The 18,971-nt window shown below is 50.5% G+C and overlaps 1 protein-coding gene and 2 long non-coding RNA genes across 3 annotated transcripts in view; 2 read left to right on the plus strand and 1 right to left on the minus strand.

Annotated features, from left to right (window-relative positions):
• Positions 1-3,564, minus strand: part of GATA6 (GATA binding protein 6) — a 33,902-nt gene extending 30,338 nt beyond the window's left edge. The window contains exons 1-2 of the mRNA XM_032293219.1: positions 3,319-3,564; positions 738-1,900 (exon numbers count right to left, since the gene is read on the minus strand). Of these exons, the coding sequence (XP_032149110.1) occupies positions 738-1,863 (1,126 nt within the window). The 5' untranslated portion in view covers positions 1,864-1,900; positions 3,319-3,564. The remainder of the gene's footprint in view (positions 1-737; positions 1,901-3,318) is intronic.
• Positions 3,565-4,429: 865 nt separating this feature from the next.
• LOC116561442 lies at positions 4,430-5,682 on the plus strand. The gene is made up of 2 exons (XR_004273431.1): positions 4,430-4,823; positions 5,286-5,682. It is a non-coding gene; the product is annotated as an uncharacterized LOC116561442 (long non-coding RNA).
• Positions 5,683-7,424: 1,742 nt separating this feature from the next.
• On the plus strand, positions 7,425-9,307 carry LOC116561443. The gene is made up of 2 exons (XR_004273432.1): positions 7,425-7,536; positions 7,661-9,307. It is a non-coding gene; the product is annotated as an uncharacterized LOC116561443 (long non-coding RNA).
• Positions 9,308-18,971: the final 9,664 nt, after the last annotated feature.

Genomic DNA, 18,971 nt, shown 5'->3' on the forward strand with positions numbered 1-18,971 from the left:
CAGCTCCAGGACCTCCGGGTTGCAGCCTAGCCATGAGAGCACAAGTCCCAAACCAGGGTCCAGCTGATGCCAAGCCCAAGGGCCTATCCACCAGCTCTCCTTCAGGATGAAGTCACAAGTCTGGCCACTCCAAGTGTCCTCATTTTTTCTTTCCTTGTCTCCCTCGTGGGAGGGGAGATGCCAACTAGCTTCCCTAGGATATCTAGGTCCTTCTGTTGTGCTCTTCTTCTAAACACCCTTCTCTAGGAAAACACACGCACCCTTTGGAGAGTTCAACTGGGTGAGCCTGCATGTACATGTGTGCGTGTTTGGGGGTGGATCAAGGGCCTACCACTCTCCCAAACTTACCCCCATCGTGGAATTTCCTCCACTGGCCCAAAGTAGGGTCTGCGATGGGGCTCAAGCGCCGTTAGTTCCCTCCCAGCCTCTATTTTTCCCCAATAGCAGATGCCATTCACTAGTCATCAAGTCCCTGAGAACTTCTCCAAGGCACGAAGATGCAGATGTGCATTTGGTCTCTTCCGCGGAAAGGAACTTGGCACAACAGAATCGCCTCAGTGCTACCAGACTTTGATCACCCAGCCACAGGCCTGCAAACCTTCCTGGGACCAGGCCGACCTCCTCGCACTCGGACAAGAAAGTCCTGAAAACAGGGCCCAAGTGGAGTAGCTGCTCCGCGTCCCTCATGTGTCCCACCGCTTCGGACCCGCACTCCCACCCCGAGGCGCGACCCTTACCTGCGCTAGGGCCCCGGGGCACCGGGAGCGGGGCTCCGGCACGGCTCTGCAGGCTGTGCAGCACCGGGGTTTCGAAGGGTCCGGCGGGCCAGGCGGGCGTCAGCGGAGCCCCCACGTAGGGCGAGTAGGGGCTCGGATGGTGGTGGTGATGGTGGTGGTACGTCCCGTTCAGCGGTCGCGCCGCCGACAGCGAGCTGTACTGGTGCTCGCGGCCGCCCATGGCCGCCAGGCTGCCGCCGCCGCCGCTCACGCCTCCCGCGCCCCCGCTGCTGGCCGCCGCGTAGCCTCCCGGCTCCCGCGCGGCGCCGTTGGCCATGGGCGGGCTGGGCGAGTAGGGGAAGCGCGCCGAGACGTGCGCCGCGGCCGAGCCAGCGCCGCCAGGCCCCGCAGCCCCGCCGCCCGCCGCGCCGCCTCCGCCGCCATATGGGGGGCTGTCGGCCGAGGCCTGGGGCCAGCCGGGGTGCCCGCCCGCGCCGCCTGCGTGGCTAGCTGGCCCGCTGCCGGAGCCCTGCAAGTGGTACGGCAGGCCGGGCAGCATGGAGCCCACGCGGGTGGTGGGCACGTAGACCGGGGAGCTGGCCGCCGCCGCGGCTGCTGCCGCCGCGGCCGCAGAGTGCACGAAGCCGCCTGGCGCGCCGTCGTAGGCGGCCGGACCCTGGCTGGAGAGGGCTGCAAGGGTCTGGTACATCTCCTCCGGCTGCTCGGGTGCGAAGGGGCTCAGCTTGGCGCCGCGGCTGGACCACAGCAGCTTACTGGCGGTCGCGGCCTGATCGAGGTCAGTGAACAGCAGCAGGTCCTCCCAGTTCGACAGGTTGCCCCCAGGGCCGGCGACCCCAGGCGCCGAAGGTCCGTGGGGAGCCCCGAAGGGATGCGAAGCGTAGGAGCTGAGCAGCAGCGAGCGGGCCGGGGGTCCTGCAGCTGCCTCCGCGTCGAGCTGAGGCGTTCCGCAGTTGCTGGCGCCGCCGGGACCCCGCTCCCCTCCCCGGGAGCAGGAGGAGGACGAGGAAGAGATGGGGGAAGGTGGCGTGGAGGGCTCCCGCGCTGGAAAGGCTCCGGAGTCGCCGGTGTCCGCAGTCGCGGCCCCGAAGCGCTTCGGCAGGCACCAGCCGCCGTCAGTCAAGGCCATCCACGGTCCCGCGCCGCTCCAAGCTGACGTCTAGGTCCTGAGGCGGGGTGGGGGAGACGAGAACGGTAGGAGAGACACAGACGGGTTACCAAGAGCTTCGGCTGCACACCACCTCGCCTCCAATCCTTTTTCTAGTTCAAACGGGATCCGCCTCCAATGGGATCTTTCAGAAGTCTAAGATCCCATTTGAGACTTCTCAAACATCCCATTTCTGCCCGGGGCGTGAGGATTGGGAAGGGAGAGGCGAATGGAGCCTGCGCAGCCGCCACAGGGCCATGGAAAGACTGGGATACCAGCCCTCCTTCACAGGCACCGCTCCGGTCTCGCGCCCTAGCCGCCCACCCTCTCCGCCGCATCCTTTCTCCGTGCGCGCGCCAGACCTCAGGGGTGATCTGCAGAAGCTGGCTGAGGCTTTCTTTCCGCCCTAAAGTGTCTCCCCCGGGCTGATGACACACAAAAGAATTTAAGTAGCTGTGCCTGTCGCCAACGCCGCATCCCGCCTTCCTGCGGATGCCTCGGGGTGAGGGTTCCCCGCGGGAAAACGGTTCGCATAAGGAAGGCAGGCAACCTGTCCAGGAAAACGAAACCGCCGCGTTCTCCTGTACTGGCTCTCCCGGAGCTTTCTGGACTGCGCTGCGAGCCCCAGAGAGAAATGCAACTCGGCCCAGGGAAAGTGGGACGTCAGGGCGGGGACAGCAGCCGGGTCCTTCCTGGCAGAGGCAGTGCGGGGAGCTCGCGGGGCGGGAGTCGCCAACCCCACCGACGTCCCCGCGGCCCCCCACACCTTAGACACGGCCTGCCCCTGCTGCCACCAGCGCGAGCGCTCACGCCTGCCGAGCCACCCGGCCCTCCCCGCGGTCATCTCTAGCAGCAGAAAGGCCGGACCGTTCCGGAATCGGACGTAGCTGGGTGGAGCGGAGCGCAGAGAAAAGGAGGGGGGAACGCAAGGGGTTGGGGGGGCGTGAGACCGCCCCAGAGCCGAGGCGACCCCAAAGTTGAGAGCCGGAAGAATGACAGGGAGACTCGGAGAGAGTGGGGGAGGAAGGCGAAATGCAGCGGGGCTGGCCTCCTCCAGGCTGCTCTTCCAAATCGCCTCGGCTCATCGGAGATTACCACACTAAAATTAATGCCCACACACAGACCTGGCTAGATAGCAAGAAAGAAGTTTCTCTGCCTGCCTGACTACCCGCTCCCGCCCCTTTGGGCTGAGATAACTCGGAGATAAGACTGCGCGCAGATAAGCGCTTTGAGGAGAGGAAAAGAGACTAGAAGTTGGTCCGCGGTGTCCCGGGTGCCTGGGAGCCACTATAGCCCGCCCGGAGGGGAGGAGGGAGACACCCTCGGAGCTGACTGCGGCCTGGAGAGGGCCGGAGAGCCAGAGGCCAAGGGGACCAGGAGAAGTAAGGGTGAAGGGGAGGGAAGCGGAGAGATCGCGCGAGGAGGAAGCAGCCGAACCTCGGGCTGTCGCTGCGCTTGGAGAACGGCGGCGGCGGAGGGTGCTCCCAGGCGCGGAGACAGGCCGAGGGCGCCAGCAGGCGAGCGCGAGTCCGGGGTCTGCGCCGCGCTGCTGGTGAATAAAAAGGAGAGAGGAGGCGCCTCTTACTGCTCTGCCGGAAAACTGCAGCCTGCGCTCCTGATTGGACTCACCGAGCCCTAAACAAACAGCGCTCGCCGAAGGGTGCCAGGCTGTGGGTCGGAACTGCGCTCCGCGAGCAGCTGGGCGCTGGAGGTGAAGAGGAGGAGGAGGGATCGAGGGGAGGAGAGAAAAGAGGGTGGGGAGGGGACGGCGAGGGGGAGGGGAGCGCGCCGCCCAGGCAGACAATGAGCGCCGCGCTGCCTGCGGGCGTGGGCTGAGCCCGGAGCTCTATCCCCGGAGTGGGGGCGAGTCCACCCGAGGGCGCTGAGCCCAGGGACGCTGGGGGAGGGGCGAGGGCCACAGAACCCCCAACCTGGCTGGCGACCCTCACCCACCCAGCGGCGGTGCACCCTCCTGCTCCCGCAGTCGCACACACACCCACACGAGGGAGGCGGAGGGAGCCTTGGCACGGGAGGAATTGGCAGTGCACAGCCCCACTTCGACGCCACGGCGGGAGGGGCGCTCCAGCCCGTGGGTCAGTACGCCCCCAGAAGGAGGAGGGAACGTGCTGTGCGCCCCCCTACCCTCACCCCGCCTAGCCCCTTCACAGCAAATGAGCTTTTTGCTCTACAGTTGTGTGAGACCGACCTTAAACTTTCTCCGACCCTATCTTGGGATGCCCTAGCACGGCTCAGGTGTTGGTGGCTGTCAATAACCCGGGTTCCAACAATCTGGAAAAGTAGGACCCAGTGCCCGGCTCCCTAGCTTTACTGCTCTTAAATATATAAATTCCCGGGAAGTTTCAGATACCTCACTACGGCATTCCCCAGCTGACCTTTGGGAACTTTTAACTTGGGTCGTTACAGAACGGTAGTCTACAGGGCGCTCGAAATGGAAAAGGGTTTCCACATCAGTCGCGTTCGAGGACGCTCTCCAACTTTTGATGTCCCATTTGCTCTGAGCTTTCCCCGGGGAGAGTTTCAGGTAAGTCGCAGATAAGTCATTGCGAAGAAGGGGTGTCGCCTTCCCTGGACCCAGCGCTAAATGCTGCTTCCCCACCCCCACGTTCATATACACACCCCCTTCTTCACTCCGTCCAAACGGTTATCACAACTCTGTACAAACTGATACGGTCCCTAGCGGGCAAAGGGACTGGAAATGAACGTCGCGGGGTTATCAGCGCCTATCTGTCAGCAGTGACTCGCGCGGCCGCAGGCTCGTCCGCTGCCGGAGCCGTGATATATGTCTCTCTCCCTTTCGCTCACAGAAAGGATTTCTTCCGACAGAAGTGACCCCAGAAGGCTGCCGAGGGAAACTTTAGGACAAGAGGAGTTGTTTTTGTGATAATGCATTTTTAAACCCCACCCCCCCACACACACACAAGGTAAATCGAAGTAAATGATTTTCTAAAGGTCAGTCTCCCAGAAAGTGTTTAGGGTCTGGTTTTTTGTTTTGTTTTTACATTAGTGTTTTCCCGGTTAGGGAGGGAAAAGGAGGCTGTGCAGAGTTGAACTGGGGTGGGTAGGTGCGTTGTAAAGTATGGTTTCCAGAGATGGTGAGACCTCGTCGCTAAGCGTTGTTTCCTCTGCACGTAACTGTGAGTTGTGAACCTGTGGCTCCTGGGGAAACGGGGACGTGGGGACATGGCCTGGCAGTGCGGGGGAGGGGACGAGGAATTCAGGAAGCTAGCGATAATTCTTCTTTTTTCCTTCTTCGTTGTAAATTGCTGCTAGACACTTCTGAATTTTAAATTGCTACCAAGAAGGTCCAGAAACCGTTCTCGTCGAATGTAGTCACTTTTATTGCATTCTACTTTGCCTCCCCCAATCATTTTGACGGCTCCCAGTTTCAGCGTGCCCGCATTTTGAAAAGGCTGAAGGTAGAAAACTCTGGAATGGAGAGGCTGGCGACTGGAGCAGAATCCAGGGGCTTTAAATTTTAACCTGAGTGCGATCGAATGTGCGACTTCCAGATGAGATAGCCAGGCGTCCGCCCAGCCACTCAACCCCTGCCAGGACTCGGAATGCCTTGCTTTTTAGTTCTTTTCGTGAGTTCCGACCAAATGTTTAAGTGGACTGGGTTTTGCAGAAGCTTATTTGTAAGCAGTGACGGAAATGTGTTGTGGACATTTGATTTCCTTTGATTTCAACGTTTTGAAATAATGTTTCTCAGGTTTGCTATTAAAAGCAATTTTTTAAAAATCATCTTATTTGCTAAAAATAAAACTCTTTGGCTCAGTTTGAGTCCAGGCTGTGAACGGCCTCCAACCCTGAGCCCCGAGGAGATCGAGCCCTGGCGCGAGCCTGATCCCTGTCCTGTGTATTTCTTTGGTATTTGCAAGTACAAGGATGTCTGCACCGATATTCCTGGACACTGATACCCCCCGGGACCTGCTTTTGCCGCAGCTCCGCAGACGCAGCGGGAGGGCGCGCTGGCCCTGGCGCTGCTGGGACAGAGGTGAGCGGCGGGATGGACATTGACCGATTCGACAACGTTCGGGCTCTAAGGGCTCGGGAAGGGACCCGGCATTTTACCCTCCAGATTCCCTATCTATTTTTTAAAATAATGTTCAAAACAAATAAGAAAAATAAGTGATTGCTCCTTTTCATGGTCACAGATTGTATTTATTTTTTCAGACTGGTTTTCCAATCAAACGAGGGAATAGGTAGTGAATGCTGTTTTGGTTTTTTTTAATGTTGGTTAATTTAAAAATAAAACTTTTTAACTCGTACAGTTGATTCAGACAGAAACTCAGGCTTCCTGATCTCTCCAATGTGCCTTTTCCCCAATGCATCTTTGGCGCTAGGGACCACACCGGGGAAGACAAGCATGCTTTCAAAGCCACTCCCATGAGCCCCAGGCCCGCGCGTGGAGCTTCCTGGGCGCGCCCCAGCTGGTCTGAAAAGCCAGCAAACTAGGAAGTTCGGAGGGAAGAGGTGAACCCCAAACAAGGGAGAACCCCAAGAGCTAGGAAGAAGACCCCCACTAGTGTCCAAGGTACGCGGACAAGCTCTTAAAAGTTCTTGTTTTCTTCATCGGTATTTGTTTCTTTTCTTTTCCTTCCTTTCCTTCCCCCCCCCCCCCACCCCGTCTGTCTCCTCTTTCGGGATTTGCTAATCTTGAACGAAACTATTTATCTCAGGTCTATTTAGACCCAATGAGCGGCCCCTCCTGGGCGAGCGGTCCCCATTACCCTCACAGAGGGCTGATTCCTGGGCGCGACCTGTCCGCAGGGTTGATTTATTTGGGCCGCGCCATACCACGATTCACGATTCGAATCCACCCAGAACACTGCAGCCAATTGGGCAGGGGGCAGGGGCTTGGCTGCCAAACGGGAAGGGTGTTTGAGGACCCAGATGTGCGCCGCTTCCGGAGGAGCGGCGAGACCCGGGCAAGGACCGGAGTCTTCGCGCACCTCCACCCGCGCCAACTCACGCTCATTTTTACGACCCTGTCACAAAACTGGCTGCTCCAGCGATGTTTCATAAAGAAAAAGAATGCATTTCTGACTTAAAACATATTTTTAACTTAGATTTTTAACAGCTCAGATTTATGAGGCCTTCCCGCTTATACCATATTTCTTCCCGTCCCCGGGACGCTTCTACCCAAGGACCCGGGGTCACCTCCGAGCCCCCAACCCCTGCCAGCGTCCGGGCCCAGCGGCGGGGTCCGGGCGGCTTGTCACCTACTGCGTGGCCGTACTTGCACCGCAGGCCGTCGACCAGTCTGGCGGCGATTTTCTTTAATTCTCGGAAAACCAAAAACACTCTTTAGAAACGTCAGGTGGTGGCGGCGGAAACTTGAAGGTCGCCCCCACCCCCTGCCCCGGCTCCCCGCCGCCAGCCACTTAGGGAAGGGCCGCGCAGAGCCTGCGCCGGGGTCCCCGGGCGGTCGGAATCGAGGCCCCGCGCGCGGCGCAGGCCCGACCCGGCCCTAAGGCCCCTCGCCCAGCGCAGCCCCCGGCCGACCCCCGCGCGCCGCTGGCGGCCGCCAGCACGGCGCGGAGGTGGGCTTGCGGCGGCGGCGCAGGAGAGGTCACCGCGGTGGCATTCCTCTCCGCGCTGTTTACGTGACTTAATGTACTCGCTGCGCCGCGGGTAAGTTCGGGCCGCGATAAGGGGGCGGCCGGGGGAGGGTCGCCTTCCAAGCCCCTCGCCGGGCGCCTCCAGCCCTCCCCTCATCCATTAACCTTTTTACTTTCTTCTCCCCTCTCTCTCCAAGCCTGTTATCTAGGCCACCCAATGACCGACGAAAGATCTTCCCTCCCTGCTTCTCCCGTGGCCGCTTTAAACCAAATAAATTTAGCTATTAAGGGCCAAGATGTCTGACAAAAGATCGAAAGGTGTCTTTCCGTGATCGCTTAAAGAAGCAAAGGAGAAGCTCGCGGCTCCCAAATCCCGATAAAGAAATTCCGCGCCGGCGCCGGCCTCCCTCCCCGCGGCCTGGTTGCTCCCTGACGCCCTGAGACCCCGACTTCGGCGGCCGCAGACCCCTGAGGGGCCGGGCGGGACCCGTGGCCGCCGCCCAGGGAAGGTGAAGTCCCCTGGGCTACGGGGCCAGGGAGTGACAAGGCCCTAGGGGACAGGGCGGACACTGGGGTCCCCGGGAGTTCTGGAGCTCCAGGTGGGAGCTGGGGATCCTGCACTTCGCAGAAAACCTAAACCGAGCTCAGGGGGCCAAAATTACCACCGTATTTTTATTATTTTCTGATGCTAAATAATAAAGATAAAACCAAACCGCCCCCACTTACCACTCCACTCCCTGTGGGTCTGCTAAGAGGCAGTGTGCTGCTCCACGTCGCTGGTCCTGGGGAGCAGCCATTCCTTTGAACCCCAGGCTGAAGGTGGTGGGTGGAATTGAGGCTGCCCGGGAGGGTGTGGACTCGCAGAGAAACGGCACGCAGGTGGGAGGCAGAGGTCCAATCATTCAGTCATCCTCGGCTTGGGTTTGGTTATGAAATGTGGTATTTATTATCATTATTAATTGCTACTGGCACCACTACATAAAGCCTAAGGCTGCCAGTTGGGCTGAGGCCCTGTCCCTGGATCCCTTCCCTTTCACCAAAGGGTGATGGCAGGGAAGATCCAGTTTCCTGATCCTGGATACTAAAAAGTGGGTTTGGGGAGTCAGGTGTGACTTTTTGAAGTTTTCTCCTCCCTTCAAGTAAAAGGAGTCCATATTGCAGACCAGCATAAACCTTTTCGACCTCTGAAATAGGATAAGGAAGTGATGGGTGGGGGCTGGTGGGGTAGCTGCAGATGAGATCCCTTGGCTTCCCTGCAGGGGGCTTTCCTAAGTCTTCTGCCTCCCCTAATGTGTTCTCTAGCAGATGTTGGGGGCAGGACTCTCAATTCCAAAAGGCAGCCCAGGGTCTCCTGTCTGTCCCCTCACACTGGGTTGGGAAGTGGAAGATGCCTTTCTTTTCTTGTTAGCCCTTCCAAATAAGGTGAATGCCAAAAATCATCCATCCTATCTAATCCTTACCCCACCAGCCTCTGGGGAGGAGAAAAATCAGAGCATCAGAGGAAAAGGGAGTATTTCTGCTCCCAAGAAGGTGAAAGAGATGGAGAAATTTCCAACCCACTAGATAGGCAGGACCTAGGCTCTTCCTGGATTTTGCTGGTATCACAAGGTGTTCAGGCCATGCCAGTTCTAGGGCCTGGGTCCAGATATCACTCTCCCTGGGCTGTCTCAGCCCAAAGACCTTCCTGACTGTTCTATAGTTTGTTTTTGTTTTTGTTTTTGTTTTTTTTTTCAAAACCAAAAAGTGTGGGACAGGGATTACTAAAAGGAAACAGGAAAAAGAAGGAAATCAGCTTTTGGAGACTTGCTAAATTACAAATGCCCCTCTTTGAGACAATCAAAAGGGCAAAAAGTGCCCAAGAAGCAAACAAATAAAAATTACTAACCAAAAATATGACCTCTCCATTCAGCTATGTTGCAAACATAGAGAGAATTAGGACCAAAGGATTGTCTACCAAGATGCAGACCTCCAGTTCCCTGACACTTGCCCAATGCATACTGAGTATGCACTGCACAAGGAAGAAAGAGAAAAGTTAGCTCCTAGTTTTGAAGTGTTTACAGTCTAGAAAGTTGGCACCTCTGTAAAGCCAGTTAGGCAAAGTCCCACTTGCCAAGATGGAAGGAGATGACTGAGTTTTTTTCCCTTCTCTAGAAAAGTATCCAAGTCCAGACTGTCCTCTAGGCGACCCAGCGGGTTTGAAAAGAAAGGAGTGGCTCATACACTGAGGAAATGTCTAGGAGCCAGTGGGCCTGAGCAGGACCCTGGGCCAGCCTGCCTGGGTTTCAATCCTGATGCCACCATTTACTAGCGCTGTGATCATGGCAAATAGTCCAATCTCTCTGTGCCACAGTTTCTTCATCTGCAAAATGAAGATAATAAAAGTATCTCCTCTACAGGATTGCTAAGAGGACGAAAAGATTTCTTACATGTAAACTGCTAATAGTACCTGGCACATAGTAAATGCTATATAAGTGTTATTACTAATATCTATATTGTAATAGACTTTCATATACTACACCAAATTTCGATTTCTCGTGTGACCCAACAGTCCCCAGGAGCGAAATTAATTCCCAGGAAATAACTTATTTGAGCACTCATTCAACGTTGGGACCCGCAATTCACCAGAGGTCTCAAGCCTTTTCTATGTACCAGCAGTGAGGGCTTTATTTATTGCATTATGGTAGGAAAGGAGGTGAAGGGTGAGACAAACATAGGTTCTTTACTTGTCTTTGGCTCCTTTGAAGAGGAGACAGCCCTTGTTGTTCCCCTTGCAAATGCCAGCAACAGATCTTCTGTAATGCCTTCTACAGGACAAAGACAGTAATCTTGAGGCTCCTCCTCTGCTCCAACAAAAGAATCCCTGTCCTAAGCAGCACCCCTTCCCAGGAATCTCCTTCTGACAGTACACAGGAGTGAATTAACAGGCCACTAAGAAGGGCAACCTTGAGGACTGGCATTGGATATTAGCAGGGGAAAAAGAACTAATTAAAGTGACCTGATCATTTAACTTTAGACTTCTCTTATGCCTTTTACTGTTCAATTTGGTATTGCTATATATGCAAATTTATTATACTTTAATCACATGTTTTTTTGAAAGAAGAAAAAAAGATCTCTGAGAAGCTATGGAACACTTATTGATACAGGAAAAAAAAATCTAGGTCACTCTAGTGATTTTTCAACTGATTTTCTGTTTTGTTTTGTTTTGGTTTTTGTTTCTTATAGCACTCTATCTTCTAAAAGAAGATCTAAACCTTCATAATGAAAACTTTAAAAAGGAATTTATGGGATAAAACAAAGAATACTGTTCTCAAGATAATATGACAGGGAAAGAGGTTTGTTTTTCAGGAGGCAAAGTCTGGAGGGAACATAAAAGTCTCCTGTCCCTGCAGTTTTTCTGCCGTTTGTGCCCACCGCCTGTTTTTCTCTTGTCTTTGACAGTTCTGATCTTCTCTATGTTTGATTTACTGAGTGCTGTCATTTCTCTGCTCTTTACTTTCACAATCACACATTCAAACCTGATAAAGTTCAAGACCCTGAATACTTGCAGCTCTCCCAGATTTACAGCCCTCCTGCTCCCCTCACCAACTCCGGCCAGCCATCCCAAGGCTGATTGAATCCTCATGGACAGAAACCTTTGGGGATCAGTGGAGAGCCAGAGGGTCCAAGAGGGCTGGACCCAGGGGGAACATCAGCCCCTGTGTCAGCTCTGTTAACCACAGCAAGCCTGGGTGGGTTCCTTCCCCTCCAAAGTGGTCGTCACCATCCTCTTGGTTTTGTTCTCACTTCCAGCCTATAACCTGCCTGTGGGCAAGTACAGGAACTGTAACTCACAAAACTTAGAACTGGTGAGAATTCAAGAGGCTGAGGTGGGATGATCGCTTGAGCCCAGGAGTTCAAGGCAACAGTGAGCTATAACCAGATCACTGCACTCCAGCCTGGGCAACACATCAAAACCCCACCCTCTGTCAAAAAAAAAAGAAAGAAAGAAAAAAAGAAAGAAAGAAAGAGAGAGAAAGGAGGGAAGGAAGGAAGGAAGGAAGGAAGGAAGGAAGGAAGGAAGGAAGGAAGGAAGGAAGAAGAGAAAAAGAAGAAGAAGGAGGAGGAGAAGGAGGAGAGGGAAGGAAGGAAGGAAGGAAGGAAGGAAGGAAGGAGGGAAGGAGGGAAGGAGGGAAGGAGGGAAGGAAGGAAAGAAGGAAAGAAAAAAGGCCAGCTGGGGTGGCTCACACCTGTAATCCCAGCATTTTGGGAGGCTGAGATGGGCAGATCACCTGAGGTTAGGACTTAGAGTCCAACCTGGCCTATAACATCGTGAAACGCTGTCTCTACAAAAACCACAAAAATTAGTCAGGCATGGTGGCATGTGCCTTTAGTCCCAGCTTCTCCGGAGGCTGAAGTGGGAGAATCACTTGAACCTAGGAGGTGGAGGTTGCAGTGAGCAGAGATCACTGCACTCCAGCCTGGGTAACAGAGTGAGACCTTGTCTCAATCAAAAAGAGAAAGGGAGGGAAAAAGAGAGAGAGAGAGAGAGAGAGAGAGAATTGGATGCAAACTTGTGGTCAATGTGCATGCATGAGTGCTAAATTTTCCTGACTACTAAACAGCCTTGCAATCAAGGGCAAGACACTTAACCTCTCGGTGACTCAGTTGTTCTATACATAAAATGGTAGAAATATTACCTTCTATAAACATTAATCACAAACTAATGACTTGGGTCCCCTTTACTGCATGTATGTCTCTCAGGGCCCCAGGACGACTGCTAGCATGTGGCAGGTCTGGCTTTTTGGTTTCTGTCAGGTTAAATACAAACTTACACATTAATCTAAATACTGCACCAGTGTGCTAAACAAAAGGAATGATCTATTTCCAAAGGCTGAACAGTTAACTTAGAGTCAAGTTTTCAAACCACTGAAATGTCTTCTGATAGAAGATGCTATCTAAATTATTTATTCTTTGCCTGTAAATATAAGCCCACTAAACCACAGAACACTGACCAAAGGCAATCTCTGAGGATGGACGCCCTTATTCTCAGTGTTTACTCTAAAGGAACATCATATTTACCAAATAAGCAATTCTTTTGCATGAGCTAATGTTTTCATTTATCTTGAACTATCAGAGTTTTCTGACTAAGGTAAACATTTTAGGTAGCAGCAGTTTAAGTAGGTCTTTTTTTTAAAAAAAAATCACTATTCTAAGTCTATTAACTAAGAAAGATATGATTTTTTTTCCCCTTTAACACTCATGTTCTACAGAGAGCTAAATTGTCATAATACCTAAGGGGAAAATCGTATTAGCCTATTAGGGAAGAAAGCAGAGTTGTTGCCTACCTTCAGAAGGGATTTTTATTTTTAATCTATTCATTCAAGAGACACCCATTAGAGTATATTACAATGTTGCTTTTTCACAGGCCATAATAATATTCACCTCTACAAAGGTGAATAAAAATGGAAACTTGACTTAATGGATATCAAATAACTTTTTCTGGCTACTCCTAAACTAGTTTTCTGCTCTGTTTACAATACCACAAATTAAAGGCACGCAATTATCCAACAAAAACAGTGTGAATATCACACCATTTTTAAAGAGTGACTACCAGTGCCCAGCAAACCCTAGCCAAAAACCACAGTATGGATCTACAAAGCTGTCAACCTTTACATTTCAAAGTCCTCTTTCTGTCCAGAGCTCAGCATGCTTTGGGCAGAAGTGCAAAAGGCTAGGTGCATAAGGAAGAGTCTTCCCAGTGTAGCCGCTGCAGCAGCTGGCTGCACCTCTGCACCTGGAGCTAGATTAAGCACCAGTTATGGAGGCATGGGTTCAAATCCCAGATACGCAGCTTGCTGTTACTCTTTAGCTGTGTGATCTTGGGCATGTTCCTTAATATCTCTACTTCCGGCGGGGCGCAGGGCTCACACCTGTAATCTCAGCACTTTGGGAGACCGAGACTTGCGGATCACCTGAGGTCAGGAGTTCGAGACCTGCCTGGTCAACATGGTGAAACCCTGTCTCTACTAAAAATACAAAAATTAGCCGGGCATGGTGGCAGGCGCCTATTATCCCAGCTACTCAGGAGGCTGAGGCAGGAGAATCGCTTGAATCCAGGAGGTGGAGGTTGCAGTGAGCTGAGATTGCGCCACTGCACTCCAGCCTGGGAAACAGAGCAAGACCCTGTCTCCAAATACATATATATATATATATACACACACACACACACACACAGACAAAATACACACACTTTTCATTTTTCTCATCTGTGAAAAGGAGATGTTAACAGTCACCATCTCACATGACTTTCATGAAAATTAAATGAATTAAGAAGAAACAAAGAAAAACAAAACAAAAAAAGAAAATTAAATGAATTAACATTTATAAAATGCTTAGAAGAGTGTCTACCTCAATATACAGGCTGTTTGAGATGTTTGATATATAAGCAAAACCACAAACTTCTATTTCAGGCCACTTTTTAAGGAGAAGAGAGGAGGTAGCAAGGCCTCAAAGAAGTGAGGTAGGAACGTGATCAAAACTAAAAAGAAAAGACAAGAAAAAGATTTTGAGAATATTAGACATTTCCTTCAGGAAATTATTTGCAATCATCAACTCACCCTGTCTATCCCTAGCTGATAGTGCAAATAAGTTTGTTTTATTTGGTCATTCAAACTCCTTGATCAAATGCCTGCTGAGACAAACACGAGGGTGGGCACGAGAGTTGCAAAGATTCGTGACAATGCCCTGCCCTCAAACTGCTCCCAGATAACCAGGAGAGACAGACCATGTTACAGAAAATTGCCACAACAGGTGGCGGGATCTGCTGGAGTGCAACCAGGGAAGGCTCCTGGAGGAGTTTCCAAACTCACCTGAATGAGTTTTGAGAAATGACTTAATCAGACAAAGCTTAGGAAATGAGAAGAAGCAAAGATAACTAACTGGAGCCGTAGCATGAAGTGCCAGCAAGAAAGGGGAGAGGTTGGCAGGATTCTGATGCATCCAGAGATTTTTAACTATAAAATTATACTTAAAATGTAGACGCAAAACTATGCCTTTTAGAACAAAAGATAAGGAATGTCCATGAGGAAGAAATGATCAAATCCCTAAGTGTATTCACTGGAGAATTGGCCTTAAGGATGAAAACCTCTTCAGACACAGAGATCACTGCTGCACGCTATGAGGGCCAGGCCATGACTGAATCTGCTAAAGTACATTATAACTAGATTTGGGGCATTAAAGTGGAACCCAAAATAATAAACTTAGGCTGGAACGCCAGGATGTAAGCTCAACAAAGCTGTGATTTTTGTCTGTTCTGTTCACAATTTCCCCAGAGCCTAGAGCAGGGCCTAGCCCATAGCAGACATGTAATACGTGTTCGTTGAATGAATGGCACATGAAAATATACAGCACATTCCCCATAACCTTCCCACTCACTTCTCTGAAGTCAAGACATGATATCACCAGCCTCCTCCATATGCCATCAAATAGTAATCCCCACTCACCAGCATCACAACCTATTGCCATGTTCCAGGCCATTGTTGTTAGCTTTCACTTACAATCATACCTGCACTGTCTTTGGGCCTGTGGGCCTGTGGCACACTCTCCCCAGGCCCTGGCAGCCTCTTACTTAGACTGTTGTAGGCCTTTTGGGAAGCAGGTGCTTGAGGGCTGTCCCCTCACATTGGAACTGTAAATGAATTCTCTACCTGTCATCAGACTTTCTACTTACTATTTAATAGTCTTCATTCTCTACTTTCAAAATCCTGGCAGCTGCACCTCACCCCAACCCTCCTCCCTGTCCCACCTATGGCTTTTCTTCTTCCTCAAGCCTTCTCACAAGCACTGTTCTAGGGCTTAATAGGAATTCAAGCTCCCAGCCGGGGGTGGTGGCTCAGGCCTGTAATCCCAGCACTTTGGGAGGCCAAGGCAGGTGGATCACCTGAGGTCAGGAGTTCAAGACCAGCCTGGCCAAGATGGTGAAACCCTGTCTCTACTAACAATGTAAAAATTGGCCAGTGCGGTGGCTCACACCTGTAATCCTAGCACTTTGGGAGGCCGAGGTGGGTGGATCACCTGAGGTCAGGAGTTCAAGACCAGCCTAGCCATCATGGTGAAACCCCATCTTTATAAAAAAATTAAAAATAAATAAATAAATAAAATAAAAATGTAAAAATTAGCCGGGCTTGGTGGTACACATCTGTAATCCCAGCTACTAGGGAGGCTGAGGCAGGAGAATCACTTGATTCAGTCAGCCAAGACTGCATCACTTCACTCCAGCCTGGGCAAAACTCCATCTCAAAAACAAAAAAAAGAAAGAAATTCAAGCTCCCTCCGTTCCTATTCCACCACTCCCTGAGATTCTACCACCTCCCTGAGATCTCACCTGACAAATGAGAAGAGAAACAGTGGGTTCCCACCTTTGTTCCTACACAATCACTTCATGTCCGTGGCACCAATACTCATGAATACTCCAGAACCAATTTAACCTTGGCATGCAAGAGGTCCCTGTGCTTTAAAACTGCCAGTTATGTTTCTGAAGAGTTGAGGGCATGTAGCATTTTAAAAATTCAAATTATTCAAGGCCACCCTGAATGAGGAAAAAAATCCAAATCACCTTCTGGTTGATTTACACTACAGTTTTTAATTCTTCATTTCAAACTAGTTATCAATCAGCAGTAACTTCTAATGTTTATAGTTTATGTTCCTCTGTTCTCCTTCAAGATTATAATGACTTAATGATTTTTTTTTTTTTTTTTTTTTTTTTTTTTTTTTAAGATAGGATCTCCTTCTGTCACCCAGGCTGGAGTGCACTTGTGGAATCTCGGCTCAATGTAGCTTCTGCCTCCCATGTTCAAATGATTCTCATGCCTCAGCCTCCTGAGTAGCTGGAATTACATGCACGCTCCCCCTTGCCCTGCTAAATTTTTTAGTATTTTTAGTAGAAACAGGGTTTTGCCATGTTGCCCAAGTTGGTCTTGAATTTCTGACCTCAGGTGATCCATCCACTTTGCCCTGCCAAAGTGCTGGGATTACAGCTGTAAGCCAATGTGCCTGGCCAAGACTATAATGATTTTTAAATAAATAAGTTCGTAGTTAATGCACTGAGAAGGGTAGTTTTCCCTTCAGCTCTTTAAATTACTCACTTATATATACTTTGTAGCGGAGGCTGCTTTTTGCCCTCTAATATTGCTCTCCTTTTTTTTTTTTTTTGAGATGGAGTTTCGCTCTGGTTGCCCAGGCTAAAGGGCAGTAGCACGATGTCGGCTCACTGCAGCCTCTACCTCCCAGGTTCAAGTGATTCTCCTGCCTCATCCTCCTGAGTAGCTGGGACTACAGGCACCCGCCACCACACCTGGCTAAGTTTTGTATTTTTAGTAGAGATGGGGTTTCATCCTGTTGTCTAGTCTGGTCTGGAAGTCCTAACCTCGTGATTCGCCCACCTCGGCCTCCCAAGGGCTGGGTTTACAGAAATGAGCCACTGAGTTGGCACCTCCTTTCTTATATAGCAAAAGGCGTTTTAGCTCTATTAATTGCTGCCCAGCTAAAAACTACATTTCCCAGATTTTTTTTGCAATTAAGGGGAGCTAAGAGACCAGGTTCTAGACAGTGGGATATAAGATAGAATTGTAACTTCTGAGCCGGATGCGGTGGCTCCCAGCACTTTGGGAGGCTGAGGCCAATGGATCACTTCAGGCCAGGAGATCAAGATCAGCCTGGTCAACATGGAGAAACACCGTCTCTACTAAAAATGCAAAAATTATCTGCTAGTGGTGGCACAGGCCTGTAATCCCAGCTACTCCAGAGGCTGAGGCATGAGAATCACTTGAAACTGGGAGGCGGAGGTTGCAGTGAGCTGAAATCACACCACTGTGCTCCAGCCTGGGTGACCAAAAACATTCTTGCCTCCAAAAAAAAATTTCTTGCCTCTAAACAAAAAAAAAAGAAGAAAAAAAAAAAGAAAAAAAAACTAAAAATAGACAAAAAATAATAATAATTATTAAAAAAAAATTTCTTTCCTCCAAAAAAAATTGTAACTTCTGGATCATTCCCTTAAAAGGAAAGAAACATGGTTTTCCCCTAACCTTTTCTCAAACTACTGGCTGGAATTTAGACATGATGGCAGGCACTGGAGCAGCCACCCAGGACAATGAGACAGAAGCCACATATTGCAGGAAGTGGCAGTAGAGAGTGTGACATCACGGAGCTTTAGAAGAGGATCACTTAGTCTCAGACTGTTCCAAGAAAGAGAAATAACTTGCAACTTGTTTAAGTCACTGTAATTTTGGTATTTATCTTTGCAGCCAAAACTATATACTTATAAATATATGTACTTATAAGAGTATATCTAATACATATGTGTGTGTGTGGTCTATAAGAACTGAAACAAAAACCAATGCAGTTATTATCCAGCTTAAGAAATAAAATCAATATCAGCTAGGCATGGTGGCTCACACCTGTAATCCTAGCACTTTGGGAGGCCAAGGCAGGCAGACGATTTGAGCTCAGGAATTTAAGACCAGCCTGGGCAACAAAGCAAGACTCCTTCTCTATTTCAGAAACTTGTAAAAAATGATAATAATTTAAGAAGACATCGCCAATATCTCCAAAGCCCTTGTGTGAACCTCTTTGGTCATTTCCCCCTTGCTATCCCCACAGCCAGCAGCAATCAATACCATGAAGGCTTTTGCAGATAGACAGTCAGAATTCTGACAGGCAGCACCCAGCACTAGGCCCTGTGCCTGTCAGCATTTAGCAAGTGTTTGTGCTGCTGGAGATGGAAATACCACTGTGGTCTCTTGAGGTTTCAGGTTGTCCTTCAGTCCGGGACTCAGAGCCCTCCCAGGATCCAAAGGGGAGACTCTTGCTGCTCCTGCACAGAATCCCTGGTGCCCTGCATTCCAAAGCTGGGTGTCTTCTCCTGGATCTCTGCTGCCACAGTTTCCTTCACCCACACAGCGGGTAGCATGTCTGCCTTCACCAATGGCACTCCCCTCTGGCTCCCTGGCAAAGCAAAAAATGAGAAACTATATCATCCATTGTTGGCAGTCTCTTCCTTGGAGTAACTGCATAAGAGAGTTTAATATACCCATATATCCACAGATCTGCAAAATTATCTACATGTATCTATAGTCAGATACTAGCTTACTAAGTTGCTAAGACATAGAACATGATGAGTCAGTGTCTAGTGAGTGAATTCGTGGTCCTATGATTGAGATGGAGGGCAGCTTCGAAGATTAGTAACGTTAATAAGAGTTAATATTGGACAAGGACATGCCTTGTGCCAGGCATTGTTCTAAGAGCTTTTACATTTTGTCTTCCTAACTCTATGAGGTAGGTACACATTTTACAGGGAAGGCACGAGAGGCTAAGAAAATTGCCCAAGGTCACTCAGCTAGCTAAATGACAGAGATTAACTTCAAATACAAGCAACTTGGCTCCAGAGTCCAGGTACTGTCATAGCTTTTATGCCTAAGGCTTTCAAAGTCATGCTATGGATTCTTCTTATTCATTCAATCCATCTGTTAAATC

The sequence above is a fragment of the Sapajus apella genome, unplaced genomic scaffold (assembly GCF_009761245.1).
Source record: "Sapajus apella isolate SASKATOON/1434 unplaced genomic scaffold, GSC_monkey_1.0 scaffold29, whole genome shotgun sequence".
Taxonomy (NCBI): domain Eukaryota; kingdom Metazoa; phylum Chordata; class Mammalia; order Primates; family Cebidae; genus Sapajus; species Sapajus apella.